This window comes from Cyclopterus lumpus, chromosome 13 (genome assembly GCF_009769545.1).
Source record: "Cyclopterus lumpus isolate fCycLum1 chromosome 13, fCycLum1.pri, whole genome shotgun sequence".
NCBI lineage: Eukaryota > Metazoa > Chordata > Actinopteri > Perciformes > Cyclopteridae > Cyclopterus > Cyclopterus lumpus.
The window spans coordinates 8641684-8667518 of NC_046978.1; the positions used below are offsets into that span (position 1 = coordinate 8641684).

The window sequence follows — 25835 nt, forward strand, 5'->3', positions numbered from 1 at the left end:
TTGTGGGACGTGAAGTTCTTAGAAACCACAGCTCATCGATGAATATTCATGTTCTGCTCTTAGTTAGGATTTGTATTCCACTAGGCTATTTGTATCACTAATACTATTATTATCATCATCATCATACTCTGAACTTTAATAAATCAATAAATATGTTTATGAAGTCTTGTTTAATGTATTGTAATGCATAGTACTCTTTACTTTACAATATTACTTTGACTAAAACATAAAACACTTGTCTAATTTACTAACATATTTGTTGACAAGTGGTTTACACATGGACTTTGTATTAGTATTTTAGTGCATAACAGTCATAATAAATATAGTAGGATAAAAGCAAAAAACAATACTGCAAAAGTAAAGTTTCATAAATACGAAATAGTAATTTACCATAATATCTATTTCAAGTGTATGTTTTCAAGCGAAAAAGCTGTACAGTGTTAAATAAAGAGGGTGGGCTGTGCACATTATTGTCCAAAGAGAAATTGCAATTATGCAATAATTCACAGTGTGAAGAATATGTACAACGTGTTTGTGTTTTGCCAGTTTTTAGACCTTGGTATTGAGTAAATAATATTTAATAATATTTTATTTATAATATTTTGAATGAAAATAAATAATAAATAAAACCTAAAAGTGAAACTGATTCTGCAGGAAGACACATTTTGTGTTTGTACATAATCAAATCAAAATGATAAGCATGACATCGTATCATTGCGCATAATTCAACATAGTTTTGTTGTGGGGAGGATTTTCTCTTTGAACATGCACATACCAGTGGTGCAAAGCAAATGAGTACATTCACACAAGATTTGAGTTACTTTACTTGAAGAGGGCACTAGTGTACCTTTTACTCCCGAACATTATTTGATACCTTTCGTTACACCGCAGACTCTTCTTTTAAAATAACTATGACCTGAGGCTGTGAATATTTCGACGTCATGCAGTGCACTCTGCCGCCTGTAGGGGGCGGAACGCCGTCTTCCTCAACTGAACCTTACCGCCTACGTACGGCGGCGGCGAGGGTGTGGACGTCCCACAGCGTTCAATCTCCTGGAGACAACATAACGTCGCTAATAACTTCTAACCGAATTACACAGCAACAACGCGAGCACACCCGGTAAGTTTAGCGCCTTTGAGGCACATTTAATATGGACTTGGGCATTTTGAACCACCAATGTACGCTGTTTATTTGTGCATCTCGGTGGAGCCAGAGAGAAAGGGACTCGGCTTCAGGATAGTTGGTTAGCTTGTTAGCCAGGTCTCATTGCGTCAACCGCAGGATGCTAGCTAATGCGGGGAGCTAATGTAGTCACCTTTAGTTGGCTCGAGTGAACTGACGCGGTGGGACTGACAGGAAGAATCCGCAGATAAAAGAGCTAAAACGAGCTCTTCGTCCACGTTAACCAGGTAGTAGTTCAGCTAGTCGTGCAGCTGTGAAGGCAGCGGGTCGTTAACGGGGAGCTCGTCACTGACACCGGGTTTTGTCTGTGTTTATGTTAACAACACGAAGGAATCCCACTAAATCTCAATGAAAATTCGGTGAATTAAAGGCATGTTAAACGACCCTGCTGTATAACGTAAATCGTGTTGTCATCTCCGTTTGAGTGCTTGGCTCAATCGAACATCCTCCATTCATATAGTGATTGTGAATACGTCTTTCAATTAGGTTTTTTGTTTTTTCATGTGGACAACAAATACTTTCATCATCGTCCAGGCTGTGCCCAAACTCCCAAAGATAGTTTAAGCTAAGCGTGACATAAGAGAGGGTGAGAAAAGCAGTAAATCCTCAAAATTGAGAAGCTAAATCCAGTTAGTGTTTGCCTTTTTTTAAATTAATGTTTTTAAACATCTGATCTGTTATCAAAATAGTTGCGGATACACTTTCTGTCAATGGATCAACTTGGCTAACAGATGAATACAATATTCATGTACGTTTAAATATTAATACAAAACATAATGATCCATAATTTATCATGACACTGGACAAATATATCTGTCTACGGCGGTGTACAGTCACAACCAAGTATTGTGAGTCACCAAGTATTGTGGGCGGATATGATTGCTCAACACTGGGTTTCTTGGCTTTCTTCTTTTTAGGTTTGCACTACAGGGTCATAACAGAGGTGGTTTATCATCTGGGATAGAGATCAAACAGAACAAAAGCATGTGTTAACGGAGCAACCTCCCTGATTGTGTCCCCTTTTTCAGGGTTGCTGGAGTGCTGCGCAGCTTCTTCGTAGCTCATTATTCCAGATGACGGACTGATGCTGGCCAGGACCCTGCTGAACCCCTTGGGTCGCCTCTCTCATCTCTCCCAGTTCAGCTCTGCAACTAATCTGACGGGTGTACCTTAAGAGAAGGAGAATTCACGAGCCAAAATGGATGATATCTTCACGCAGTGCCGGGAAGGCAATGCAGTGGCAGTCCGCTTATGGTTGGACAACACAGAGAACGACCTCAATCAAGGGTGAGCAAAAGTTTCCTATTGTGTTTACTTACCTCGGTAAAGGTGAAAAAATGTCCCTTTGTGATGCCATTACTCAACAATGATGTCACAATAACCATGGCCAAATGTATTTGACTTTTAAACAACATATATATATATATATATATATATATATATATATATATATATATATATATATATAAAGTGGCACTAACAGACACTACCATGTGTTTTGGAATTATTTATCTTCATTTTTCAACCGATGATTACTTTTGCAAGTTTTGCTTAATCTGCATTAGACTTGCCACAAAATGAATTTGTGATGCTAAATATTGTAAATCAGAATCAATTAATTCGAAGATACACTGTAGTTTCATCGCTTACTTCAAATGTTCTTAAACTCCAACTCTATGCAGGCTGAGAGCCCACCTCTCCAGTCTTTATAGAGATCGTGGCCTGTGATTGAACCCATTTCCTTGTGGGCACATGTTTATGTCCAGAATGCCAGTAGAGTAATTCAAAAGAGTAATGTTGGACAGGAAACCTGCTGTGATTGTAGAGTTAGTCACGCTTTCAGTTGCTGCAATCGCATTTAGAAATCATTGGAAATCACCGCAAATAATACTGCAGGCTTCTTTAGGATTGAACATGTTTATTATACAAAATATCAGTTTGATGGTCACAGATCGGTCAGACGTGAGCGGCTTCTGTATCCTCGTCTGACTGAAGAAGAACTTGGCGGAGCTTTCCAGTCAAGTAGTGTTTGCCACCCGGGAAGTTTCCCTTTTCAACTCTTCTGTCCAAGACTACCGGTGTTTGTTTTCAGAGCAAACAAAGAGAGACTGAGTCAATCCATTTAATTATTATGACCGTTTACCTTGGAGCTTCTTTCTTTTTGTGCTTTTTACTGTTTAATTGTATGAAGGTTAAGCACATTAACAACTAGTTAAGTTGTTCTTTCTACTGAATTTCATACAAATTACATAGTCAAGTATCAGAGGCTTCAAGCGGTTTCATTTTATTTAATTACTGATGCAAAGTTTAACATTTTTTTTTGTTGTAGAGAAGTGACTGACACTGCCCAAAAGTGAAGTATTTTGTCTAACATAGTAATAATGTAATTAATAATAAGACAGTATGTGAAAAGATGGGATTGTTGGGTTGCCTCCTGAGTCGCATAGATGCCTTTATGTACATTTGAATTTAGGCTACAAATAGTAAATAGTTTTTGGTCAGTGTTTTCTTGTTTGCGGCATTTTTGCTGTTCAGATAAAAGAGGGATTCATCCCATTGTATTACAATATTCAAAAATAGTTTTAAAAGTATGTGCAAAAAAACAATTAAGAAAACAAGTAAGTCGGCACACGTAAGATGCCAAATAGTCTTTTAATGTTGCAGCTGTGTGGCGTTTTTTTCCCTTATGCTTCACTATTTGACTACAGATTTGTTCTGCACTGAATTTATGTCTACTTTTACTTTTAAGTTGTCCCATTGTTGTAAGGCAGCATGATTGCATCGAGCCAGTGTGGATACATGATGCATTCCCAACATGTGACCTGTCCATTAGCTGATTGCATGTCAAGTTCTCTTTTCCGGTTGATATAGCTCTCCCAGTGGGGGAAAAACAGTTTATTCTTCCCTTTTTCATTTCCCTACAGAACTTGTAGTGCTTCCCCTCCTACATTTCAGTTATCTCACTAAATCTCAGCCTAACGGATCCTCACTGTAATATTCGCCATGTTCCTCGATGGTTGTGTGTTTACACTGATGTAACTCCCAGAGAGTCGTAGTGGAATGCTGCATCTCCTTACAAGGAATAACACCCAGGCCTCGAGGGAACCGTCTACCACCTACCAAAACTGAGAGAGAGGGGGAGGAGATTATTGTAGTGGGGCAGGACTGGAAGAGTTATGTGTGACGAGACAGAGGATCTTTGTGTGTGCATGTATATAGGGGGGGTGGGGGGCGCATTTTTCAAAAGGGAAATGCACAGTAAGCCATAGCAGAGCGCATCACTATCTCCTCCTCCTCTTATGTTTCCTGTATTCGTCTTCCAGTGGTATTAGATGGCTCTAATCATTTCCCCTTCAACATTTCCTCCAAGTTAATTACAAAGTTTAAAGCAAATTTGCCTTCAGTTATTATCTCTTGTCCACTCTGAGTATGTTTTACACTGCTTCTTTGCTAGTTGATGCATAATGTTAGAACAGGTTTTTAGTTCTGTTGAAAATTACCATGTAGGGCTTTTTAATTTATATGTAGCGTTGAAACCAGTACTTAGTTAATCCATTAAGCTGTAAGCGCCTCAGCTAAAGATTATCAATATAGCTGCTGGTGAATTTTCTGACGATTGACCAATCGATTTATCGTTTCACCTCCTAAATTAGTAAATTGGCTGAATATGAATCTGCAACTATTTCAACAATTGATTAATAGTTTAAGATGTTCCAGCATGTTAAATGTGCAGACTTGCTGCTTTTCCTTGTCTTACTTTATATTAAATCGAATACAGTATCTTTGGGTTTTAGACTGTTAGTGCAACAATAGTTAAAATTCTGCAAAACAAAGGTCATCTTGGGCTTGAGGAAATCATGATGCTGTTCTCAATGCTTTGTAAAACCAATTGAGAAAATAGTAAACAATTGTCTGATGCAGCCCTAGTCGTATGAAAACAGCGTCTCTGTCTCGTGGTGATGAGGCCCTGTGCTAAACCTCCATTCCCCAGTGCCCCATTCGTGTTGTGTTTGGCCTCAGATGACTGAGGTCAATGCTCTTGTGATTTATTTGGCCTTTGAGTGTGTAATCGAGACTTTAATGCTTATCTGTGATTAGTACATCCAAAAGAAGTTCTGTACAAGGTTGAATAACAGCGTGAGCAGAGCACTTTCCTTTTCACTCATGGTTGTTATAAACAGTAGGACAACAGTTGTTTGCCATGTTAAGATTGAGGCTCCTTGTTTGGGAGGAAGCTAGATTTACAGTGTGAATACTGACTTTATACATAACCTCTTTGGTGGGAGCAGGAGTGTGAGCCTGCTGGCGCCATTGGTTACTATTGCAAGCAGACTGTGATCTAGAGGCTTGTTGCAGCAGGTAAACATGTTCTCAGAGGAATTAGTGAGAGCAGTTTATGTGAATGAGGCGGCACAGATTATTAGGTCTGCTTTCCGAATTTAATTTAACAATACTCATTTAACCAATTTAGGCTTTACATTATCAGCCTAATTATCAACTGAAATGATCAGAACATTATCGGATTGTTTTCACAATCTGAGTTGAATGTATTGTGCATTGTGTAGGGATGTTCTGATCAAGTTGTTTTTTTTTCATATTGGGTACCTGCCGAAATTGACTCCTGAAACTGACTTGATGTTGATCTGCTAGAGAGCAGACGTATCACTCTGTTGGAGTTACTGGAAAACAGTCAGTCTACTCTAGTTTGGTGAATGGAGGGTTTTCCTTTACAAATGATCTTAGGCTAAGGTAAAGGAGAGCAGAGATGCAACACCAGCAGGCGGAGGTGGACAAAACACAGTCTAGTAAGATAAAAAGAGGATTCAGACTTTGATTGGCTTTGCATCAACTCAGGACTGTGCATTCCTAAGGGCTACAGTAGTTATAGTTACCAGAGATATTGTTGGCAATTTCTAGCCCTCAGTGCCATAAATTCTGCTTTTGTCGTGCACTGTATGTTCAAAACCATAAAATATTCCTTTGACTTCATGAGGTGACACAATAAAGAATATAAACCGACAGAAGTTATTCTCTCTTTAGACATTGTTGTTCTTTTCATTTGTTCAATGTGTCCGTGAATTTGGTCCTGAGGCTTTTTATGCGACCTGGTGGGGATGTCGGGGCGCAGACGAGGCCTCTTCCTCTGGCTTTTCTATCTGCCAAACTGAGCGCTGTTGGCAGGTGGAAGTGCCTGAAATAAATTACCGCAGCTAGTGTGGAGGGGGCGGCCCGGAGAAGAAAACCCTGGCACCCAAGTGCCTTTGGGTTAAGGGATGAAGCTAGCTCAAAGGACAAATCTATCTTGTAAAAAGGGCCCTGAATAGAAATCCACACTCCGAAAGCAGAGGCATGAGTGGATTGGGGCCCCTGTGTTGATAATAAATGTCAGTCTATTACTAATTGGTGATGACATTTTAACATTTGCAAGAAAACATATAATATTAAAAAGGTCACATCATTTCTTAAGATAAGAATGCACAAGAATAAACTGAGAGAAGAGTGATGGTTTTTTTGGTCCATAGTTTATCACTAAAATAGAAAGTATGTCCATCTCTCCTTTTTCATTTTCTCTTCAACCATAGATCCAAATGTCAGATTGGGAATGAATGATTTCCCCAAATTCCAAGATGACATCTTCAAAAGAGTTTTTTTTTTTTTAGTCCAACCTACAGACCAAAACTAGCTACAGTACATAAGGTAGTCAGTTAGAAGCGAAAAACAAAAAGACATCAAGTCGTCACATTTGAGCAGGAAACCAGATAATTATTTTTTGTTTGATAAAAGATTTAAACTATTAATCAACTATCAAAATAGTAGCAGATTTCTTTCATGCAGATTGACTAATCAATGCATCGACTAATCTAGTTATTTGCAAATTGTGAATCTAGATAGATAGATAAGCAAGTGGGTGATTTTACTTATGGTTGCAGTCTTGCTTCTAAAGAATCGAGTCGCTAACTTCACGACCCAACCTCCTTCCCAAAACAGACTCGAGCTTGACACAGAACACTTATGAAATCACTGAAGTGGGTCTCTGTTTTTCTCTCATGAACTTAGTCTAATTAGTTTTTAGAATTTGGCCTTTTAGTCTGAGAGAAAATTGCCCGCAGAGCAGATCTTGTGTGACTGCAGCAGGTCACCCCGATGCACAGACAGATGGGTGTTTTGGGACTGAGGGGCTCTGTGGGGCTCTTGATGCTGTTTTGATCAGAGCTCTGCAGGATGTGTGAATACAAGCCAGCAAATTGATGGCGGGGGGCAGAGGGTTCAGATTCCCGCAGAATCATAATACTCCTTCAGTTCTCGGATCACATTATTATGCTGTCTGCCTACTCATCATTTCTGAGCATCTGCATAACTTTATTATCTGGCGGACTGTGCTGTGTCCTGGCACAAACAATACAACCCTGATGGAAAAGGAGAGTGCATGTAAAGTGGAATATGTCATCAGTGCTGTCCAGCTGTTTCAGTGTAACAGAGAGGGAGAAGATGGATCTGGATGAGCGGATGAGGGAGGTGTGGGACTCAGATGAGGGTGGACATTTAGTATGAGATTAAGAGGGGGAGGTGACCACAGCCAAGCGCAGAGGGGAGAGAAATAAGGAATGACAGCTGAAGGAAGTCTCACTGGGCTTATAAGGACTGCAACACATGCTCGGCCTACTGCCCCCCCCCCCCCCCCCCCCCCCCCCCCCCCCCGCCTTTTCCTGATTGACTCTCTGTCACTCGGCTCTTACTGTGTTTTAATCTCTGTCTTTATCCCCTTTTCTCCGAGGAGGTACGGCATCAGTCACTCTGTCACGTAATCAAGGCCTCTGTCCTAACATGTGTCTCGGCCAGAGTCACTGAGACAAAAAGGAATGAGGAATGCACAAGAGGTCTATTCGCTGTTGTCTGAGTTGCATCAACTTCCCTCTTCTGAGGAAGATGACAAAAGTGAACAAATTCCTCATTATGTGCTCTCAAGGCTGACTGTCGTAATACTGAATAGAATAAAACAACTTTCTATTATTTAGTCTACCCATATAAGTATACATTGGGTAGAAACCTAATGAAGGGAGGATTTATTGCAGGACTGTTATTTGCCAGTTTATTAGATACACATAATGCAATGTACATGTTTTAGTTTTCTCTTTTTACCTGAGGCATTCTTCCAGGCACTCAGTCTGTATGCAATGCAAAACAGCTTAATTAAATGGATATTCTTCATGATGACCACATAGTTTTCTCTCTGGAATGCACATTTTAGTCCTGTTTGAAAAGTGATATTTTCATTGTCAAAGCAAAACACACGCTCCAAAATACAGTTCTGGTTTGTTCCACTTGGCCATGTGTCAGTTATACCACACTGTTGTTTGCAGGGAAAACCCACTGAAGTTGCTGGTGTACTTTTTTTTTTTTCTTTCTTCCTCTCCCTCAAGTGACACAAAGAATAACTGCAAGACAGGCAGGAAAAGTTGCTACATCCTTGCTTTGCTGAAGTTGTTGGCAAAACCTGTGCTGAATATGAATTCTCCTCTCTCACCGTAGAGATGACCACGGCTTCAGCCCTCTCCACTGGGCGTGCAGGGAGGGCCGCTCCAGCGTGGTGGACATGCTCATCATGAGAGGGGCTCGCATTAACGTTATGAATCGGGGGGACGACACGCCTCTGCACCTGGCCTCCAGCCATGGACATCGCGACATCGTGGGAAAGGTAGGGTTCGTGTAAACACCGGGGCATAAACGCTGTGATGCTGGAAACGGTCGCTTCCTGCTTCCGTTGGTCATCTTCCACTGTCAAAAATAATGACGTATGGCTTCAAATTTGCTTCATAAACACAGGCTATTATGAAACCTAAAATGCTCATCTGTACAGCGATTATTGATTGATAGGTTTGGTCTGTTCTTCAGTTCCATCAGAAGCAATTCTAAACTAATGGGGTGCTGAGGGAGGCTGAGCCATTTTAGTGTTGGGGGGAGTTTTAATAGCTGCAAGTATGATTTATAAAACCTTTTATGATGATGAAATATGTTTATTAATCCTTTATTTAGTCCTGTGTCTGCAAAAGCTCATCTGCAGCATAAAAAGAATCACCTGCAGGATTCCTTTTAAGATGCACCACATAGGTACACTGTATGTCCTGTCTAAAGGATCTGTTATCCACCAGTTTGCTATTTGAGATGCATCATGCAGTGTGGAGTTTGGAGCTCCATGTGGCTGCGACATTTTTAAATGAGGGTTTGTAATGGAGCAGATCTGCAGCAGTAAAACATAACTCAAGTGAACTGCCTAAATATTGTATTTGTTTAAATACATTCATTAAAGAAATACGAAGAGGTCTTGTAAGTGCCTCAATGTAAGGCCTCTACTCCTGGGTGTCTGATTTAAAGTGGCTGCCAGGCAGCTATTGAGTTTAATGTTAGGCATGTCTCAATACCTCTGGTATGTGTCTACGGGCAAGACAAACTTTCATGGTGTTTGTTGGCATCATTAACACTCATCCCTGTATACAGCCCAAACAAGAGCTGACCAGCCTGGTTTTTATTTTTGTAATGTAATCCTTTGTTTCTGCTTCTCTTTCAGCTGATCCAGTGCAAAGCAGACACTAATGCAGCTAATGAACATGGGAACACACCACTGCATTATGCCTGCTTCTGGGGCCAAGACCTTGTGGCTGAGGTTAGTGCGCCCCCTGGTGGTGCTAAAGCTGAGACGTATCTGTTTTTATGCGTATAAATTCCATCACAATGAACTATTAAAGTAGCGCTGAAATCAATCTGTCCTTTTACTCAGGACCTTGTGACTAATGGGGCTCAGGTGAGCATCTGTAACAAATATGGAGAAACTCCTATGGACAAAGCCAAACCTCACCTGCGTGAACTCCTCAGAGGTATACTGACTTCCTTTTACCACTTGCCTCATTCCAACAGCTTTAAATCCATTTTTGGATGTCTTTGTTTTTAATTATCTCATTACAAACTGTCCCTTCAAACAGAAAAGGCTGAGAAAATGGGACAGAACTTGGCTAAAATTCCCTTCAAGGACACGTTCTGGAAAGGCACCACGAGAACTCGACCCCGTGAGTCCCACACACACAAATAAAGCGGTTTATGAGCCGTTTCCATTATTTGGTTTGGTCATAATGCTGCAAGAAAAGGGCCAATGTTCCTTGCTGGCCGGGCAATCAATTTTAGTGTTTGAAGTTTCACATGAATAACGGGGCTTTTGTCTGACTCCGTCTTGTGTTTCTAGGCAATGGCACTTTGAACAAACATGCAGGTATTGACTACAAACAGCTCTCTCTCCTGGCTAAAATAAATGAGAACCAATCTGGAGAGGTACTTCTGCCCTTATTCTTTTATCCTTTCCTTTTATTACTAAATGGTCATCATTCATTTCACCTTTTCTATATCTGATTATTGTCTGTAGCTGTGGCAAGGGCGCTGGCAAGGAAATGAGGTTGTTGTTAAGGTGCTAAAAGTTCGCGACTGGACCACAAGGAAAAGCAGAGACTTCAATGAGGAATATCCCAAACTCAGGTTATTATTTAAGCCTGACTTTTCTACAGTCTCTATGTTGTCCGGACACTCATTTGTCTGTTTATTTATTATTTCTTTTTGGGGGTATTACATCTCACATAAGCCGTCTGTTTATGTCAAATCCTCTGTGGGTTTGCCTCTTCTGTCTGTCTTGTCTGTCTGTCTTGTCTGTCTGTCTCTCCCCTCCGTGCCTCCCTCTTGGCCACTATCCCAGGATATTCTCCCACCCGAATGTCCTACCCATGTTGGGAGCATGTCAGTCTCCTCCCGCCCCTCACCCCATCATCATCACACACTGGATGCCTTATGGCTCCCTTTACAACGTGCTGCATGAAGGCACCAGTGAGTACGACGACTCCTGTCACAAAGTCTGTACCTGTCACCGTTTCTTTTGCGTTTGGCAGGGATATGTGATTTATTGCACTTTCGCATTTGTTATTATGTTGTCATCATTTCTTTGTACAGTAGCAAGGTCACTGTCACCTCTTATGTGGTGAAAGTAAGGGTGGCTGAAACCTGTTTATGATTTGTCTGATTTGTTTAGACTTTGTGGTGGACCAGACACAGGCGGTGAAGTTTGCGCTGGACATTGCTTGTGGAATGGCCTTCTTACACACTCTTGAACCCATGATCCCTCGCCACTATCTCAACAGCAAGAGTGTTATGGTAATTAGAAGTTGTGGTTTCAAACATAGCTTTCAGGATCACAAATCTATGAACCGATCAAAGAAAATTGCCTTAAAAAAAACACGGAAAACTGCAGAAGAAGAAAGTGTTTGCTGTTGTACTTAAAAGTGACATCTCAGTCAGTGTTGCTTGTTTCCACAGATAGATGAAGACATGACAGCCAGGATCAGCATGGCAGATGTCAAGTTCTCCTTCCAGTGTCCTGGCAGGATGTACTCGCCTGCATGGGTAGCCCCCGAGGGTAAGCATCACTCATACAGCACAGACTTAAAGTGACAGCTGAAGCCACACAAGCCCGAGCGTGAATGATGGATCCAGGGACCTCTAGACGCTCTCAGAACTAAATGTAATCTTCAGCTGATTTCCCCTGGAGATGCAGTGAAATCCAAGCAAGTTGGAAACATAAACTGATTAACCAAATAACCAGGGAACATCTGCAGCAGTGATACAAACGGTAATAGCGATCCACAGAAAAAGGTTTTAATTTTACAGAGCAGTGTGTGGTGCATGATGGCAGTGACTGCATGTGATACAGGCGACTTGGTACCATAGAAACAACCTCCATAGTCTACATATAGTGGGTAGTGAGCCATGAAATTGAGAGCACAGAGTGTTTTGCTATTGATTAGGCATACATTTACACATTTGTGAAGAATTTCCATAGGACTTATCTTACAGCGTTTAAATGTTACAAAACGACGACGGATGGATAGAGCAATGAGCATTTAATAAGTAAAGTGACACGGATAAACTCATACATTTACTAAAAGTTAATCCTGAATATATTATATATTCTCGAAAAAAAATACTTTCATTGACTGGAACAGATAAAAATTGCTTCAGGAAAAGGGAGCTTGAGATTTAATTTAGAAACACTGAGGTCTACAAGTTACCGACACTGCTTGGGCAATATAATGATATTTATCTTTTTATAGTCAATGGTTTTGTGATTAAAAAAAATAAAATACTTGTGTATGTCAGCTAAAATGTTTTACTACAAAATAGAATAGTTACACATCATTGAATTGATTTTTATTGTGAAGCCCGAGTAAATGTATTTTCTAAAAATATTTCTCCTCTTCAACTGTGATTTGTGCTTTTCAAACTGAATTGACCTGGATTTTTCATTCTGCATACCTGCCGTCTGTAATTATTTATCTCCACCAGGAGATAATGATATGTGTGGTGTGAGTGAGTGTCTGTCTGTGCATGTGCATCTTTGTGTTAGTCCACAGCTAACCTAACATACTGGTGCAATTGAATAATATTGTGGGTGCTTGTTTATGGCTGCAGGCTCAAGCAGCCATAAACAATGCTTGTTTGTTAATGAAATTATTTCCTGCTAACTCCTCACTCACTACACCTAACCGGCCCCCAGCAGTTAGGTGGGGGAAGACTGAGACTTTTATTGTTTTGGATGGTGTGTTTGGCTGACAGCTAACCAGTACACACACAGTTAAGTGAATCATGGCCGCTAAGCCGCTGCTCTGTGTCTAGAGACAGTTATTCCGGGCCTTTTTCTTTTTGGGGCATCAACCTGACATTTACACACATACATAAAAATTAAACAAGGGCAATGAGGGTATCTAGCACTTCCTAGATCACCTCCTCGCTAATCAAGTGTTGCACAGCAAATGCAAAACATAAATGCATTTCTCCATAACCCTTTAAATTGACCCCCCATACATAATAGATGATTACTTGTGCAACGCTAGAGATACAGCACAAATGTGTGTGTGTGTGCTTATGGTCGTCAATAAGTGGATGGATATTTGACCACTCAAATAAAATAACTGCATCATTGAATGCTTTTTATTTTTAGATAATGTTTGCATTGAAACATATGTACAACAACCGTGAGTTCCAGCTGTTCATCCAGTGGTATTGCATGTATTTCGGTAATAAATCGCATTCATGTAGAACTTCAGCATTTTCGACCGAGTAGTCACAAACTCGGCCTTGCTTTTTTGTGGAGGCAGTGCCTGTATTTGTCTGTATAACCATCACTCGTTGCTCTTTGTGATTTCCAGCCCTGCAGAAGAAGCCAGAGGAGATCAACCGTCGGTCAGCAGACATGTGGAGCTTTGCTGTTCTGCTGTGGGAGTTGGTGACCAGAGAAGTGCCGTACGCTGACCTCTCAAACATGGAAATTGGCATGAAGGTCAGCAGAGTAATCTTTCGTTTTACCAGCAGAGTTACAAATAATTGCAGGCGAAATAAACCAGAACTCGTAGCTTTATTGCATTCAAGAATATCTATTGCACAGTACCAAACCTATCTGTGTTGGCCCGCAGGTTGCCTTAGAGGGCTTAAGGCCCACCATCCCCCCCGGCATTTCGCCCCACATCTGCAAGCTCATGAAGATATGCATGAACGAGGACCCAGCAAAGAGGCCCAAATTTGACATGATTGTGCCAATTCTGGAAAAAATGCAGGACAAGTGAAAGACCCCCTCTGCCCTGAACCTGACTTAGGGGAACTCTGACCCCAAATATCCCTTTTGATATGGTGGTGTGGTGCTTACCAATATTGCCTTAAACTCGTACTCTACCGCTGCATTCAATGCCACTGTAGCTTCTGAGATGAATTCAGCAGCAGTCACGTCTTTTACGTTGTTTTTTCAAAGTGTTTCAAGTTTGTATTGGTGTCTCCATCTGTGTCACTGATCTGCTGATGCTGCGCATCATAAAAACTCATCATGTGGACTGAGTACAATCCTCTTCATTCTGCTAGACTGAATAACCTGTGGAGGTCAGCATGACAGTGGATGTAAGGCCTTATAGTTCTTAACTGGAGTTGGCTGGCGGCTGAAAAGTCACCCTGCAAGGAAACTGCTCCTGTATAATGTTGTCTCTTTATAAAATAAATAACATATTTCCTCAAAGCTTGCCTTGTGGGGAAAACACCTGTGTGTAACTGGGCTAGCATGACAAATGTCTGAAAACAAGCATTTAAACAACATTTAAGATTAAGAAAATGAGTGATGCCTGTGAGAGTACGTAGCAGTGTTGTACCTTCCAGCTTAAACTTGACCTGCTGACAACTATATAAAACTTGCCATTGAAACGTTATGTCCGGTGCAGCAAAAAATGTCGGTGTTGATCATTGCAATGTTGGGATTATTTTTCAAACTGCATTGCAAGATTGCTGATTTCCTTTGGTTTATAACTAGATTACTTCAATAAATGACTGTAATCTAGTTTATTTTCATTATTTACCCTTCAAACGTGTAACAGTTTTATTATGATCAAATTATGTACTTCCCTACAAAGAGTACATAGTCGCCTTTTCAAGATGTCTAAAGGTGTTTGTGTTAAAATCACATGTTTTCATGTTAAATACTGGCAACGTATGTAATCCAACACTCAATACATTGTTTCCTAGTAACACTGCAACTGTAATTTATTCATGCTTATAATAGTACAGTTCTAATTTGTTGTTTTGTTGTTGAGCATGAGGGCTCCCTTTCCTCCCACTTTTATGGCTACGTCAGAAGCAGCTGCGAACAGAAGGGGACTGAGACGTTATGGGGCGGTGTTCACATCCTGCAAACTGTCATATTGTTCTCTCACTTGTTTTCATTGTTTTGGTCCTAGATTACTTCAGACTTGGTATCAATCTCATGGGTTGTGTCTTCTACCTGCATCGTCTCTGTGCCTCCACCAGCTTGCTTGTTTGTGCTGAATCACAGCTTGAAGCCAAAATCAAGAATGACTTATACAAATGTATGTATTTATATATATATATATATAAGTATATTAAAAAGGAATCATATGGGCAACTTGAATGTGTGAATTTATAATGGGTAGTAGATGCTTTCGGGTTATTTGGTAGAAAAACAACTTTTCAATTGAATAATTATTTGAAGATTTGAAACATGAGCATTCAAACATGAGCATTCAAAAGCAACATCAATGTCAGGCCAATGTTATTTAACTGCTCACAGTTAATTCAAATAGTGGTTTTGTTCAATAATGAGTTTCTTACTATAACTGTTAAAACAAAAGGCATAAAATGTGTTTTAGGAAAACGAAAGATTGCTAAAATTGGTGGTCCTTCAATTATTAACATAAATAATCCTAAAGGGGACAAAGATTGTAAAATATGTCAGTAATTTAATGAAACTATTGAATATTTTCCATGTTCATTTAAAAAAATGTTAAGTGAAGTGTTACATAACTTGTATTACGTTGTTAAGAAGTAAATATAAAAATATATATACCTAATCCAAGCATTTTAAAAAGGTAAAGAAAAGTAACCCTGTAGTCAATTAGCTTGAATGTAAAACCACAATTAAGTGGTTCAAATATTGAAAGAGCACATTAATAAGATTACCAAAGACTCAAAATTTAAATCATGTTGGTTAAATTGTATTATCTTGGCTTAATATTTCAAACGTGTGTTTTCAATCTCTTATTTTCAATGTATTTATGTTACTGTTCAAATCCAGTGTGAAAAATAATTCCAGACAAACTTTCGTTCTTTCCTTCATCTTTTTCCTTTGATGAATGTCTCTAAAATATATATTTGTGTTGAATATTTTGGTACTACTTATGTCTACAGATTTAAAAAAAATGATGAACATAAATAATTTCATTATGCTTTATAGATCATATATTTGTCATTATTAAGAACATTATTAGGCTGCAAAGTTATGAAGAATCTAACTGGTGAGTTTCTTACTTTATAATAAGCTATTATTCTAGATGCGTAAATCTTTTATACATTTTGATAAAGTAACCAAGCCAGTTTTCCAGAGGGTCAGAGGTCAAATTATCCGTCGTCTAATGACCACCATGGCTGAAACAGAGCAAGTGTCCCCTTAGAAAAGCATAAACACAAACTAAAGAGATGTTTCCACAGCCTGTCAACAGTATTGTGTATTTCAGATATTGCTGCTGGCACGAAATATATTAATTATGCTTTACAGATGATGATACATGAAGCACCGGATCAATATACCCCAAATATGGTCGGGAAAAGTCCACTTTAATTCAGCAGGCCTCCTCCTGCTCTGTGTGAGTGGCAGCAGCGAGCTCTGGCCGTGACGTAGCCCGGTGACGCAGACTCGCCCTCCATCGCCAGAAAACACCATCTACAAACGAAGTCAGTCCTCACGATTTATGGAAATATGTAGTTGGCTCGTACAGTCCAGCACATTTCGACGACAGGAGCTCTAGTGGAGCTGGTAAGTGGACATCCTTAACATAAGCTCGATAAAGCGCGTCGCTGGGATGTTGCTGCTAGTGACCGTTAGCTAGCCGAGGAGCTAACGGTAGCCTAGCCAAGATGACTACGGTGACAGTGGCGGGTGGATCCCGTTATTTCCAGCTGCGGCCATGCTATTAATATTGGTGTGTTTCGGTACGCAGGCTGCTTGTAGAACCGGATTTTAGTTCACATGCAGCAGACTAAATCTAAGAATGATGCGCTGGGCTCTTGACTGGCTCGATATTGAGCTCAATACCAAATAGAAAAAGGTCGCGTTGTCAAATTGAAGGCGAGTCGGCTGAAGTGCGTGTCATATTCGGCGGAGCAATCCAACAGTGAAAGTAAAGGCGGTGAAGGCCAACCCGGAATTGACTAACAAGAAACATACTTCTGCCTCCAGATTGTAATGTGACGAGCTAGCTGCTTTAGCGTACAGACGATGTAACTACGATATTTTATCTATAGATAGGCCTTGTTTAAACTCCGTAATCTATCTGTAGCCAACAGACACTGTACATGTGTCTGAACGCTCATGAGAATATCTGTCTTAACCTCACCATTGTTACCGCTTGCCTGCCGACGGTATTGCTAACACATCTCACCCTCTTGCTCCATCAGCGCTGTTACATGGGAAGTTAACATGGGTGGCCTTGATGATGAAGATATGCCATACGTTGTGAACAAACAAAAACAAGACGAAGAGCTGAAGAACAAGCTGAATGACAGCAGCCTCTGGTGCGACCAGGAGTCCACTGGCAACAATGCCAAGTGGGTCAAAGAAGGCCAGAACCAGCTGCGGAAAGTAGCTGAGAACCAACAGGACCAGGACCACAACTGCAACATCAGTCAGAATGGGAACAAGGATGACTTCCCTCACCAGAACACCACTCAGGAAGAACAACAGGGGAACGAGGAGCAGACCAAGTCTCCCAAGATAGCAATGACCCCTGGTCTCAGTCAGGAGGAGTCCAAGAACATCCTTAACCAGCCGCTGCTCATCGATACTCTGGAGTCTACAGAAGAGAAAGAAAGAGAAGAAGATGCTAAAGAGAAGGATAACACATCAGAGGAAGATGAAGAAACATCAGGTGTTATCAGAGGAGAGACGGCAACAGAAGAACCGATTGATGTGGAGTCTCAGCAAGAAAGTGGTGTCGTTGGGAGAAATGCCTGCCTCCTGTTCTCCAACATGAACGGGACACCAAATGATGAGGAATCCAGCTGGCCTGCACTTTCTCAGGACAACCCAGCTGACAGCTCTCCAAATGGCAACAGAGGTATATAGAAGTACATGGAGATGCTGTTCAGGCCACAATGTATGCCATAATACCATAGTTGACATGCTGGAATGAGCAGTTGGGTCTCGCAGCCCAGACAGACGACAAGATGCACGAAAACAACAGACCATTACAACACACTATAATGTAGTTGTAACTTAGTGTTTATTATTAATGTGCTTAACAACAACTATAACTTTTTTGGTGATGCACCCATAAGTGGAGGCTTGTGTATAAACGGACAACAGTGAATGACAAGGAGTTATAATTCCTAACTACATTATAGTGTGCTAGAAACCAGTTATTAAAGGTTTGTATACTGCTTATAAATGCTGAAAAGGGGAGACTACAAGGGAAGGGTCACCGATAAAAGCGCCCTTTTCTTTCAGATTCAGTACTTTCAATTAGTTTTAGACTTGAAATGCTCACAGAAAGAGCCAACGGCTCTCTGTTTCACTACAAGATTGTTCAAACAAATTACAGATAAATCTGGAATGTCTTCCAATTAATTATTATCGTAATCTGTGTGGTAGAGTGGAGAGAAAAAAATCAAATCTATGCATTAGATACAATTTTCATGCTCTTTTTTTGTGCAATGTGGAGTTGGTGATTCAGGTCAAACATTTTGATTTGTGATGACAGCGCAATCTTGTTTGATCAGTATAAGTATTCATTAATATTATAGTAGTAGTATAGTTATTAATCTCAGCAGAATTATATTTTAGTAATCAAGCAACACAAGGTTGCTGTGGTTATTGGTTAAGTTTGTAAAGAAGATTACATTTCAGTTTGTCCGATTGTCAAACACCATACTTTACTACTTTCACATTTTAAATTAACAGAACCTGTCTTTGTCATGTTTCTTGTCGTTTTCAACCAGACATTAAACAATGTCCGTTTCTCCTTTGCTCCCTGCCCTTTAGAGTCCTTTTGGGATTCTAGTGCCTTTGAGACCGACACGGACCTGCCTTCAGGATGGATGAGGGTTCGAGATACATCAGGCACATACTACTGGCACATCCCCACAGGCACCACCCAGTGGGAGCCTCCTTCACCCCAGGGTAGAGTTGGCGACTCCATGATGTCCTCGACTATGTCCCTGGAGACTACGCCCTGTGAGGAGACTGAGGTGAGGTCTAACGCACATACGCTTGGATGGAGGCAAATACCATTTGAGTCTATAGACACTAATATTTCCTGTTACATTTGCCAGGAATCCTGGGCTCATCTTTCCAGCACAGATGAAGGAGTCGGGGAAGGGGAACTGTGGAATGTAAGTTGTGGCATGAATGTAATTTGGTGTACTCAAAATACATAAAGTATGGGTTTGTGTAAACAAATCCATTGTTTACTGTGTCTACAGGAGGAGGCTGAGGTTGCATCTGATCAAAGTCTGAAGGAGTTTGAAGGGGCAACTCTACGCTATGCATCCATAAACCTGAAGTATGCTGAGAAAGCTTTTGGATTACTTAATAGTTAGTGTATTATCACCTGTTCTTACTCTATTTCTGTTACTTATCCTTATCTTATCTTATCTCATTGTAGTTACAATTTCCCCCAGTCCGAGGAAGAGGAGAAGCTCGCTCCACTCTGCACAGATTTGGAAACTAAGGTAATTTATTGTTGAAAGAGTGGTAATGTCTACAGTGGTAATGTCTACAGACATTATTGGTGGTGTGAGGATCACACCAGTTTCCACCCAGTCCTACCTTCATTGTTCCTCACTTTCCCTGTGCTGTCTTGTTTTGCGCTAATGTGCTGCATATTTGTGTTGTCAGTGTTTTGCAGTGCGTTCCCTCGGCTGGGTGGAGATGTCTGAGGAGGACATGGTACCTGGCAAGAGCAGCGTTGCTGTCAACAACTGCATCAGGCAGCTCTCTTATCACAAACACAACCTTCATGACACTGCCGGCATCTGGGGAGAGGTGAGGGGATTTAACTGAGTTTCACAGACAACGGCAATTCCTGTAATGTCTTCTTTGATGTAGATACATTTGAAAAGATAAAAGTTCACACAGATTATTACATTTGTACGCCGTCTAAACATAAAAAGCTTCAATTTGGTGGTTATTGCGAAACAAAGTGAGTGATTGACGTTCCTTCATCCATTGGAAAAATGGGAATATAATTGCAGGTATTTTTAGGTTGTTAAGAAAAGTTTTCATAGAATAGTTCATATTTGAATAGAAGAAAAATACTTTAAAGGTTGAACGGCATACTAATGCATAGATATGTTTACTTAATAGAAGCCCAGTTAGTTGACGTGTGTGTGTGTGTGTGTGTGTGTGTGTGTGTGTGTGTGTGTGTGTGTGTGTGTGTGTGTGTGTGTGTGTGTGTGTGTGTGTGTGTGTGTGTGTGTGTGTGTGTGTGTGTGTGTGTGTGTGTGTGTGTGTGTGTGTGTGTGTGTGTGTGTGTGTGTGTGTGTGTGTGTGTGTGTGTGTGTGTGTGTGTGTGTGTGTGTGTGTGTGTGTGTGTGTGTGTGTGTGTGTGTGTGTGTGTGTGTGTGTGTGTGTGTGTGTGTGTGTGTGTGTGTGTGTGTGTGTGTGTGTGTGTGTGTGTGTGTGTGTGTGTGTGTGTGTGTGTGTGTGTGTGTGTGTGTGTGTGTGTGTGTGTGTGTGTGTGTACAGGGTAAGGATATGCTGATGGTCCTGGAGAACGACACCATGAACTTGATCGACCCGCTGGGTCAGACTCTGCTCCATGCTCAGCCCATTGGCAGCATCCGTGTTTGGGGTGTTGGCAGAGACAATGGCAGGTCAGAATCCACCAATCAAAATAACAATTAACAACCCATGCTTCAAAAAGGCTTCTTTTGATCATAGGCCACTTCTATTTCATATGTGATTGTCATTTTTTTTTAAATTGTGATATTACGCACTGCTGCCCTCTGCTGGATTGTTAAGAACATTGCAAACAAACAACCCAGACTGCTTCTGCCTGCTTCTTGTCTCACTGCACTCTAACAATGGTGTTTTTCTTTCATGCTGCATTTCCAACCTTACACAGGGAAAGGTACACATTAATGATTACTATCTTTTTTTAAAGTTGTAAAAATGTATATATAAGTGTGTGTGCTTGGATCAAACTGGCTCACAGATGATGTTGTTTTAACGATTCAATATGTAAATGTAACCTTTTCCATTTGATTTCATCTGCAGGGATTTTGCTTATGTGGCTCGAGACAACCTGACTCAAGTTCTGAAGTGTCATGTTTTCCGCTGTGACTCGCCTGCCAAGAACATAGCCACCAGTCTACATGAGATGTGCTCAAAGGTCGGCCACAATTGGATTGAATGTTGTTTCATTATGAATTCATCTTATCTTGCTTCATAATGAACCATGTGTTCCTGACTTGACGTTCACAAATTTACAATTTTCGATCCCTTAATTTGACTTAAGATAATGATGGAGAGAAAGGCGACCAAGCCAGGGGTGAGCAGGCTCAGCTCTGACCTGAGTAACCCTGTGGTCATCCCTATTGAAGGTAAAGCAAAGTACCTTTTAGGGCCTATTGAATGCCCTTATAATTCAAAGTGTGTGTGTGTGTGTATATAGATCACTTAATTCTTCCTCCTTTTTTTAACAGAGTTTCCTGCTCCAAAAAATGAACTCTTCTACCAGTTCCATGTTTATTACCTTGGTTGTGAGGCTGTGGCTAAGCCAGTTGGTAAGAAAACACCTTTAAATATATAGTGGCTTATCTAATCATTTAAGCTGGCTGTGCCAGTATATTTTTACTTTTTGTGTCCTGATCACAACTATGATTTGTGACTTTGTGCTTCTGTGTATTTCTGATGTACACATTTCTCAGGTATGGATATAATCAACGACACGCTTGAGGCAGCCATTAAGGGCAAAGATACAAGTGACTGGACTCCGGTCTCAGTGGATATTGCTCCAGCCACCCTCACAATACTTTCAAAACAGGTAACAGACTGCTAACTGAACATGAATGACATGAACTAGAGAGGAATGATGGGATGTAAGCAATATGTTTCAGTGTATAATATTCACGCATTACTGTGGACTTTATCTGCTGTCGTACAGCTTTGACATAACTTTAAATCTCACAAATCTGAGTGGATCCACTGTGATTGACCTTTTCCAGTTGTTTTTTCTCCTTGGGAACGTTGTATACTTCCGACAGTTGGAGATTGGTTAAACATGTCTTTTATGTTTTTTTTGTGTATCCGTATAAATGTCTCATAAGTAAACCTTTTAAAATATTATTGTTTAACAGCATTAAATTACAGTTAAAAAAAAAAAAAATACTTCTTTAAGGTCTTGGGATGACATGGAACATTGCAAACTGTGAAAATGCTAAACGTCATGTCCATTTCTAATCTCAGAGTGAGGAGGTGCTGTCCGAGTGCAGGGTGCGCTTCCTGTCTTTCATGGGTGTGGGAAAGGACGTCCACGCGTTTGCTTTCATCATGTCAGAGGGGCCCCAAGATTACACCTGTCACATGTTTTGGTGTGAACCCAACGCAGCTAGTCTGAGCGAGGCTGTGCAGGCTGCCTGCATGGTGAGTCCTAAACAAAAACATGAGATGCAAGCCATGCAGTTGGAGAGATGTAAATTACTTTAAAGTTATTTCTGAACAAGCAAAGACGTCACTTCATTGTGTCCCAAAGTGGAAAGCAAAGTTTGTTTGCAGTAATGAGAGTCACCGTTGTTTAAATGCACAACACAGTGTGAGTTTAGTCTAGTGTCTGTAATACACCATTTACTCTGTTTGTGTTTTCTTTTCATAGCTTCGTTACCAGAAATGTTTAGATGCACGTCCGCCCAGCCTGGCCTCCTGCCTGCCTACTGTTCCTGCTGACTCTGTGGCTCGACGGGTCAAGAAGGGGGTGCAGAGTCTGCTGGGCAGCTTTAAGAGCTACAGGTCAGGCCCTCAATCCCCTTGAGTTGGAGTGAAGATGGTCGACAGTCCATTAAACACAAGGTCCATCACCACAGCCGCGTCTCATTGTCACTCCCCCCTCATCTTTCTCCCACAGTTTCGCCTTATGACCGTTTTACTTGTCTAGTCACTAGTCTGGTGTGTGGAATAGTTTGAGGAAAATACATGTGTGAAAAGATTGCATTTATTCCCCTTTTTGGCTTTTACCTAATACCCCCTTTTTAAACTCCCGTCTCTAAACAAATGAAACCCTGGCCTCCAATTCTTTTTGTTTTCTTTGCTGGGATTCTTTCTGTGAGTCTTAACTATTTTTGTGTTTTAACAGAAACAATGCTATGAATGTTGGATATGGATGTAAAATATATTTACATACAGACGCTAGAATTAGCTTGAAAAAGAGCTTGAAAAAGAGCTTGCTAGATTCTCTCTCAGAAATGGTCTCTTTCCTGTTTCCAACGCTCTTCCTTTTTTACATTTTTAAACAAGGTACTGCAACACAGTCGTTGTTAAGAATCCTCATATTGATTCTCTCTCCCTCCACCACCTTAGGTTGTAACATAAGCGGCGTCTCAGTGGTCTCAGTGCCATGTAGTTCTATGGCCCAGACCCTCCCCAACAATTTATTTTCGTCTTCCAAAGAGCTTTACGGTCATCTGTCACGTAGTGTGCAACCACTGATTTGAGTGTCTCATACATTCTGCATGAACATTTGCAAGTTCAGTGCTACTGTGCAATAATCAGATGTTCCTGTATGGTGTGGTGATGCGGTGGCTGCCTTGTGGTTTATTTGTTCACTTTAATGAGAGAGTCTGGCTGGATTGGATGTGAGGCTAATGGAACAACAGAGCCATGTTGAAGATCATTATCTTGTCATAGAAATAATTGTAATAAAAAATACAAACTCTGGGTTTTCACACAGCCATTTCTCACCAACAACTACTGAATAGTAGAAACTCACCACAAGCTGCATGTTTTGATAGCTTAGAGTTCTTGCTGCTCGCAGCAGTGTAGTGCTTAAGACCCATCAATGTATCCTGTAAATTCTTTCTCTGTGTTTCCGTATGGTAAGAGGAGGCTGGAGTCGATGTGTTGTTTCGTGTTGCATAGGCATGTCACTCTAGTTGGTGTCAGTGTTTATCATAAGCTAGCAGTAGAGCGTTAGACTTCCTGTTAGTTCCTTCAGACTGAAAAGATGAGAGCAGGTTAATGTTTGTATTTACAGTTTGTGTATGTGGGACACCTAGATATGATTTCTCCAGTGGTTTACATTTTTGCTTTTTCCTTGGCCACATTTTGACATTTGTGGGCCCTGGCCACTCCAGTTAATGTATTTTTTATTGTTTCCCCTCATTACAATGTACACATTAAGATGACATTCACGTTAGATTTACTTTTTTATAAAGAAAACACTAATTAGCCAAGTTGTATTTTATCTTTGTGTGTCTGTCAGTGATAAATACTGTATGTATGTAGCGCAATAGTAATAGTCATCTCTAAGGTTAAAGATGCAGTTTGTAAGATTCTTTGGTAATGTTGACCTCTGCAGGGCATTTGTTTGGCCACGTTGAGACATTGGTAGCTACTTAATAGATATCCTCAGGCTAACTGATTCCACTCCATAAGAGATACACAATAAGACAAACCCACAGCATTCAATTAAATTACAACAGATATTGTGAAAAGTAATGTATAGACATGCATTACAAATACAACTTTGTATTTAAAAGACAAAAATGCATCTATGAAACTGGTGTCTTAATGGATAACACTGATGTTAAAAAGAAGGACTTTGTGTTGGTGTAACTGGTGCGTAATGAGACATCTATGGTCTAAAATTAAAGCCATTTGAGATCATTTTGATTAATTCTCATTAACCTGCTACCAGGGTTGTATTTTTATATTTAAAAGAAGTTGAAATCAGACGGTTCCTCAAAAGTGTAGAAAAAAGCTATATTCCATGTTTGAAACGTAGAAACGAGAAGTGTGACACTGTTCTCTGAGACAGATTCCCAGCTATAAAGCTGTCATGCAGTCTGCACTGTTGACCTTATTGTTGGACCTTGTCGACCAATTTTGAAAGCAATACAATGCTTTGTGACGACTGGCCTTTCTTCAAAATAATTTCTCTCTATAGATGTTTTTAACATTTTTGAAGTTATCACTAACACTAAAACTCTTACCAACTGCTTCTTTATATGTGTAAGATATAACACTAATGAAAATTAGTCTACATTGACTCATATTACGGCCATGTCATGTGTCACTTGGAATTATTTTTGCTTTTTCAGAGCGAGCTGTGTCCAGTCAGTGGCAACATTAAAGCCAGATGAGTTCAAGAACATTAGCAGATTAATTTATTTCTGTTCATGTAAATTAGGTGTATAAAATGTGTGTATATAAAAGTCACTGCACAATAAATGTGAACATATCATACCTGTTTAACTTGTGGTCTTTTAATATCGTGGCAGATTTCCTTTGGGTTGTGTGAAGCCATGTGGGTCTGAAGAGATGGGTTTCCTTAGAGGAGAGGGGTGGATCCTATAGCCTGAAGATGTCTCCTTTGGGGGTTTTTTTTGTTCTTTTTTCCATTTTGTATTAATGGCTTTATCTGTCATTTCCAGCTTTTCCATTAAAATGTAAAAGAAGCCACACACTACCTTTCTGGCTCTTTTGCATATGCATTAAACCCGCTGACACTGGTTTTACATGTGTATTGACAGACCAGCCTTGCAGAGAATAACAAAAAGAGGGGGGGTGAAATCAATGTTCACTTCATATCGGCACTGCTGCCCCCACCCGGTGAGTTCAAAAGGATGGGTGGGGCTGGTTATTGTTTCCCTAAGAGGTGGCTTTTGGAGATGAAAGGTGCACATCAAGTGGAATCCGCAGCGGCGGCAGACTGGTTATAATTTGCTTCACCATCTCCGCACAAATATCAGGACTGCCCTGCCAGCAGCATCCAGAGCAGATAAAGGCTGATGCTTAATCGCTTCCTTTTGAAGAGCGAGACGAGGCCCTCTGCGCTATTTCACTTATTGGCTGAGATGA

At 40.5% G+C, this 25835-nt stretch overlaps 2 protein-coding genes across 3 annotated transcripts; both read left to right on the plus strand.

Moving 5' to 3' along the window:
* Window positions 1-995: 995 nt before the first annotated feature.
* LOC117741397 (integrin-linked protein kinase) lies at window positions 996-14779 on the plus strand. Of its 2 annotated transcripts, none has more exons than XM_034548422.1 (13): window positions 996-1120; window positions 2212-2470; window positions 8714-8879; window positions 9750-9845; window positions 9960-10056; window positions 10162-10245; window positions 10419-10504; window positions 10596-10705; window positions 10920-11047; window positions 11250-11371; window positions 11534-11633; window positions 13423-13553; window positions 13687-14779. In XM_034548422.1, exons 2-13 carry the CDS (start codon window positions 2382-2384, stop codon window positions 13834-13836), a joined length of 1359 nt encoding a protein of 452 aa, XP_034404313.1. In that variant the 5' UTR covers window positions 996-1120; window positions 2212-2381; the 3' UTR covers window positions 13837-14779. The 2 variants fall into 2 exon arrangements, with proteins under 2 accessions (XP_034404313.1, XP_034404314.1); XM_034548423.1 differs by lacking the exon at window positions 996-1120 and adding an exon at window positions 1303-1410.
* Window positions 14780-16413: 1634 nt separating this feature from the next.
* apbb1 (amyloid beta (A4) precursor protein-binding, family B, member 1 (Fe65)) lies at window positions 16414-25220 on the plus strand. Its single transcript, XM_034548282.1, has 14 exons — window positions 16414-16580; window positions 17222-17880; window positions 18804-19009; window positions 19094-19153; window positions 19244-19323; window positions 19426-19492; window positions 19659-19805; window positions 20508-20635; window positions 21039-21153; window positions 21280-21364; window positions 21467-21547; window positions 21692-21807; window positions 22230-22406; window positions 22636-25220. The coding sequence occupies exons 2-14, from the start codon at window positions 17244-17246 to the stop codon at window positions 22789-22791; spliced, it is 2055 nt and encodes a 684-aa protein (XP_034404173.1). The 5' UTR covers window positions 16414-16580; window positions 17222-17243; the 3' UTR covers window positions 22792-25220.
* The last annotated feature ends 615 nt before the right edge of the window (window positions 25221-25835 follow it).